We start from the raw sequence: 6745 nt of genomic DNA, 5'->3' as shown, positions 1-6745 counted from the left end.
GGTTTTTCTATGCTTTTCACTGTGTCGACAATTATAGACTTTTTTTTTTTTTTTTTTTTGGAAATCTGCTTCTACAAGTCAAACAGAAAATTCATTTTAGTAAACAGATAATTTTATACATTGCGCTCATTGGTTATTTGTCTTGTTACTTCACCTAAAGTTCACAGGAAGGTTCACAAAAAATAACATTATTTTAAGACCCACAAAATACCAAATTTGAATTCTTAATTTGGCTACTTTCCCATCTTCACAACTGAAATTAATTTAAAGTTCATCTGCCAAAGAAGAAACATGGTTAAAAAAAGCAATTGTCCATTTTTATTTTTTTTTACATTGCACTGAAAATTTACATCATACTTTTACAAATCTTTTTTCATAAAAATATACTTCTTTACAAAAGTGTATGCATTAATATAAGAGGAGTAGCCAGTTGCAGAAGAAACATTTTAAACGATCTCAAATGTATTAACCTTAACATTAATGAATGAATCATAGTTATTGCAGTCATTTGAATAAACAAGAATAAATAACAACCAATGGTATAAAATATAAAACAGCATCCTTTTAGTAGAATACAGTTTGACAGAGTTGTATGAATATTCAAAACAAAGTGTTGTAAAATGGTTTATTAGAAATTCATCAAACATTATAGAAATCCAAGCAGCAATCCTGGGTACAATGATTTTTGGTAGGCACTCTCTATTACGGTAAGAAAAAGTTTAGATTTTCACAGAATTAGTAATGTCTGAAAGGGACAATAACAGATAATTCACACTGGATAACACACAGCATTTGTGAGTCATGCTATGAATGGAAGACAGTGACCTACATCAAATAAATTACTGAGTTGCCACTGAATAACTCTGATATGAAATAACTAAAAATTACAATTCCTTAGAAGTGATTCTGGAATATCTAAAACTTGTATCTGAGGGCTGTAGAATATGAATTGTCCCTAAAATGAATGGATTGGCCCTAATAAAATCATGGCTTTATATATATATATATGTGTGTGTGTGTGTGTATATATATATATATGTATTTTTTTAATATTTTTGTTTTCATTGCACTATGGTAATATATTAAATTTTAAATCATTATCTGTAAGGATTTGTTTCCATAAAGTATGGAATATATAGATAAAATAGATGTGAAAACACAGTATTTCCAAATTATAACATCATCTTGCCTTGTAGGTCTGATCCAAAGTTCATTAAAATCTACTGGTATGCATCAACTTCAATGGGATCTCACCATGTTTTATGCATGCATTTTGTCAAAATGCTGAAGGAATAAACTGATGTGATATGGTCTATATCTAATTAGCATGGGTTGAAAATGGACTCTTACATTTTTGATATGTGTATTTGATTACTAATGTTACTGTAAACTGCACTTTTTAATTGGAAATACCATTAAATTATGTTTTCACATTTGAAAAAAATGTAAGATGGTCACTCTTTTGAATGATCTTTGACAGTAAGGAACATAGCCACATGACAAAGCTCAATTCATACTAACTTCTTGATTGCAAAATTTGTCTAGTTGCATGATTGACAAAAGAAATGCAGAAACATTACCATTTGTGGGTATTGTTAATGAAAACAGAGAAGAGGAGCTTGACTTGGAACATGAAAAGGAAGCAAAATGTGAAGCCGGGAAGGAAACTGATTAAATAAGAACATGATATTTTAATTTTTCTTCTGTGACGTGAAAAGAGTAAGTTGTACTTGCTGTTTTCTAAATACTACACCCTGGACTTAGAAAATTAACTGTTCTGAGAAAAATAAAATACTAAATGGGTTGAAAAATGAAAAAATGTACAAACTCATGAGAAAGATGTAGCATATGACTGTTAAAGAGAAGTCAGTGACCTATTGTCTCCTGTAAGTATAGCTCTTATTTTCTACCTATATCTTTTTTTTTTAACCCAGTCCCTCTATTATAGTTTTTATAAAGCACAGAAATACTGATAGTGGATGCTCCTCCAATATATGCAAATATGTTTTATGTTTTAGAATAACCTCCTTTTTTAAAAAAGCAAATAAACTGTGAGTAGCACTCATGGAGTGCAGCATATTTTTTTAAAACTCTCCATGGTATACACGAAGAAGAATTCTGATCCAGTTTATGAAAAACAAAATCAAAATAAAGGAACCACAACCCATTCTTGTCTATCATCCTCAGGAAAAGGTGACCCAGTATGTCCTGAAAAGTGTGCTTTAATTTTTTTTTTTTTAATTGATTTTTTTTCAATCAGTGAACTGTGTGTGCACTGTATTGTGTGTCAGTTTCCAGACTTTGAAGACAGATCATTACCACATTATACCATTGTGCAAACAGTGTTCAAGTTAGGGTCAAATCGTACAGCTTTCCCTTCCACAGACTTTGCATTTGTGTCATACATGGGGTTTTCAAAAGCAGCTTGTCCATTATTATTTTCATGTACAGAGCATCCTGTATACTGTGTTTTAGGTGCAGTCCTGTAGAAGAAAGACAGAGTATTTGTAACTGCAGTTTTCCTCACTGATTTTATGTGATTTAAGAATCTGAACAGAATTTCGCTTTCAGTTTCAATTATGGGAGCTAAATAGATCATCTTGACTTCTTTTTGCAGTATCTGTGCTAAGAATTAGTACTCTTTATCAAAGTTTAAGGGATTTATGATTCATTTAGAATGATGTTCACTGAAAACTTAGATAACAACCTGAGAAGAAGTAGGTATTTCCACTTTGATGATCAGATGATAAACAGTTATGAGCACAATAAAGTCTTGTAAACATGCAATAATTCCCCAGCCAAATGACTGAGATTTTCTTTTTCCCTTTGGACACTCAATAAGTTACATATAAATTTAAGAATGAATTTATAGCTGAAACATTTTCTTGTTCCCTAAATAACTCAAAATATCAAAGACCGATCCCTTGAAAATGTTTCATCTATGTTGTTATGCATAATGCATACTGTGTTGTAAATCATCAATATAAAATGTAAAGACAAGTGCTTACAGAATACAGTTAATAGCAAATGTATAAAAAAATTACAGGAGCATTTTTTCATATTCTGAAGCAGATCAAAACCAAGTGGTACCATTTAAAAATGATGGTACGTATTTTAAACTAATGCTATCCTGCAGAGCATATTATTATTGTCTGGCTACCTGATGTAAATCACCATTTTGACAGTTAGTAGGTAATGAATTGTCTTGTCATTAGCGATTAAATTTTCTTTAGTCATCTAATGCTTTAAATCTACAGGAAAAGATTATTTGACACTAAATCCAAAGAATTAATACTGGTCTCAGTAACATGAACAAAATTGTTGAGCTTAGACTAATGAAACTGAGAAGACTGGTGGCTATGTAAAATAATTGTATAAGAACTAATTTCAGATGCAGAAACTGTTTCATCATGAAACCTCTCAATGACATAATACTTGCATATACTTGCAAGCCAATAAACAGAGCAGGCATTAAAAAAAATTACTCAAGATATGACCCATAATTCTGTTACATGTAAAAAAAAAATAGAAAAAGCAATCAACTGTAAATACACAGAGAGTCTAGTCATTATATTATTCCCCCTAGGCCAATAATTTATAGCATCCATTTTGTTCTAACAAGAGAAAAATTTGTAACATTTTAAATAGGTAGGAATTAAAGTATAGCACAGTACAATAAACTGATCTCTGAGTCATCATGTCAGGCCTTAATGGAGGTAGGAAGAACCGTCTACATGCACATTTTGCAAACGTATTATGGTTTTACAGAAAATGTTATTTATACTAACAAAGACTGAAGGTAATAAATCCACCAAGTCATACAGGAATTCTAGATACATAATTTGTACTTACCTTTGTTTATAAAGATAAAAGCCAAAACCAGCGAATATAAGGGCAAAGAAAGGCACAAGGATAGCAATGGCCACTGAACTACTATTTGTACCATGTGGTTGATTAGAAGAATTTGAACCCTCAGACATGTTAAGACCTAGAAAGAATAATAAGAAAAAAACAAGTAATCTAATATGTGTCTGTTACCCCCCACAGATACTACTCCATAAACTTCAGAATTCAGTAACACCTTGTAATTGAGCCATCATAATGTGTTCAGCTGGTGTACATATAACTGGATGGTGACACTACCTGGAAAGTAAATGTAGTATGGTATAACACATCCTGATTAGTAAGGGGATGTAAAATGTTGGGAGAACAATACATATACTCGGATATAGTAAATGTATTTTTGGATGTTATTAATACACATTAAAGTACTGTGTTGCAAAAAATCAAATTTATAATAATGCACATGTTTGATTATATTACTGATTGTATTTGTATACTTCAGAAATTGAAAAATACTTCATGTATAAAAAGCAAACATGATTACAAGGAAAGGGCAAACTGAAAATTCATCATGTCGATTTCATTTAGCACTGCTATTGATTCATAGAGTGAAAGAAGTAGGAACAGTTGTGAAGAGCTAAGCCAGATACTGATGAACATATAAGCATGCATATAATCTGCTGCATGTCCAAGGAACACATTATCTAAGTTATCTACACAGACAAGCTGTACACATTTTTAATAGGAGGAAAGCAATACAAATACAGCTTCAAAGTTAGTTTTTAAGCCTTGAACGGAACCTTTTAAGAATTGCAGAGGTCATAATATTTTCTGATCTTCTTGATCTTACAAGGCAATATGTAGAAATTTTAAAAAGCATAAAAAAACTAAAAGAAACAAGCAGATAATCAATATACTAAAATACATAAAAAATCAATTAAATGTTCAGAAAAATAAATTAAATGTAAGGAAAATTGTATGGGAACAGAAATCAAAATATTTTGCATCAGAGAAACTGGTTTTGTGTTTGTGTGCATGAAATAATGAAATGGTAAACTTGATAAACAAAATCTGTTCAATGATTGCAAATCTCTGTATTATTGACTATATTAACTATGATTAATTCTTGTATAGAATTTAAACCTGAGTGAACCATTCTGTTCCTAAAAGATATAAACCAATAAAAAGTACCTTCAATATATTACAGAAAATAATCTCAAAACTACAAAAGAAAGAAAAAGAAAAAAAAGGAAAATGTCTGTGAAAATCAAATGAATACAATTTTAATAAGAATCTATCAAAATCTATCAAAAACAATTTATTAAATCTATCAAAACATTTTGCCATGGTAGTCTTACATTTTAATTTTTGTTAGATGATTTTCAAATATTTTGAAGAAGTTAATAAAGGGAAATGACTCTTTGTATATTCATTTAAAGGAAATATTTCTTGATAAATATATTTATAAAACATTTTTTAAAATAATTTGCATATTAAAATACAGTGAAAATCAAGTTCCCAAGCACTGCATTTTACTGTGGCTTAGAACAGTAAAAGAAGAAAGATTTGCCTTCGCCTCATACATTCATTAATAAATCCTTCCAGCACAGTCAAGAATTAAAGTATTTCCTGATTTTACTGAAAAAATAAGAATAGACAATACTTTGTGACTGAAAGAACCTACTTTTCAAAACATTTTGTTTAGGAATTTTATCTGAAGATAAGCACTTTATCTAAGGAGCCATTACATTAGTGAAAAGTAATTCCTCTTCTAAGACATTGTCATTAGTATTCTATCATTCAAGAATTCAGTATTAACTAAATTCAAGTTCTTGTTGAGGGAGAAATATCACAACTCTTAAGACAGTATCAGAAATGTAAAATTATTTCTTTTTCCTAAAAAACACAGCAGAATGTTGTTACCAGAGCTGTCTTCTCCAAGAAGGGATATATATAAAGGCTATTAGTTTCGTGTAGAACAGAAGGTATAGAACCAAGAAGTTTATTTTTAGGAAATAAATGCTTATAAAGTAAGTTTTTGTTCTTCTTAAGAGTAACATAAAGATTTACTTGTAAATATTTAGCAGCTTCACTATTCTAGCAAATATTTAAGTAAAATGTTTCAGCACCACAAGCAAAAGATCAGTTTAGCAGAACATTCTATAACATGGGCTTTCTAAATAGGTATTAAGATGTGAAACTAAATGCATTTTACACATATTCATAGAAAAACATTGTTCAAAACGTTACAAATATTTAGCTATACTAAGCAGTACATTGCAAGGCATCTGTAACTCCTTACAACTTCTGACAAAACACTCTTTGTAAGCACTACTCTTTTAAAGATATTTTAAAGATATGAATATCTAAGTATTCTATAAAATTACAATATTGATAACATCCTGCAGATACCCTTATACTACTGGACGTAATAAAACAGAATATGGAACAATGAACTGGCAAAAACTTAGAATTTGCTGAATACCTAATCTTTGAAGTCCAAATTGTCCATAATCTTTACCCTGGATGAATCCTTGAAAAACATATGTTGCTCCATCAGGTTCAGCAGATACCTGTTAAAAAAAATTTACTCTGAATTAAATAAGGAAAATTTGTTACAAGTGTCTATTTGGGAAAGAACTATCCCAACATGCTTGACTAGTAGCTGTTATTCTCCATCAAAAACGTCATATTTTTTCTAGGAAATCTATGAAGTTCAAAGGAAAAGACAGAACTGTTAAAGGCGCAACTTGGACATGGTGGCTTATGGTCACACATACTGCCTTATACTACCTTTAATGGTACTATTTTTTAAAACCAACAAAACTTAAAGTTTCTTCCAATTCAAGATGTCTATTTTTAAGCATCTTACATACTTCATAATTATCTAATTTGTTTAGGA

At 30.1% G+C, this 6745-nt stretch overlaps 1 protein-coding gene across 1 annotated transcript in view; it reads right to left on the bottom strand.

Moving 5' to 3' along the window:
- Positions 1-613: 613 nt before the first annotated feature.
- Positions 614-6745, bottom strand: part of CSMD3 (CUB and Sushi multiple domains 3) — a 703442-nt gene continuing 697310 nt past the window's right edge. The window contains exons 69-71 of the mRNA XM_042785878.1: positions 6329-6416; positions 3853-3988; positions 614-2483 (exon numbers count right to left, since the gene is read on the bottom strand). Of these exons, the coding sequence (XP_042641812.1) occupies positions 2324-2483; positions 3853-3988; positions 6329-6416 (384 nt within the window). The 3' untranslated portion in view covers positions 614-2323. The remainder of the gene's footprint in view (positions 2484-3852; positions 3989-6328; positions 6417-6745) is intronic.

Source organism: Tyto alba, unplaced genomic scaffold (genome assembly GCF_018691265.1).
Source record: "Tyto alba isolate M040663 unplaced genomic scaffold, T.alba_DEE_v4.0 Super-Scaffold_9, whole genome shotgun sequence".
Classification (NCBI taxonomy): Eukaryota; Metazoa; Chordata; class Aves; order Strigiformes; family Tytonidae; genus Tyto; species Tyto alba.
Note: the sequence above shows the minus strand (reverse complement) of the source record. Positions and strands in the feature narration are given on the sequence as shown.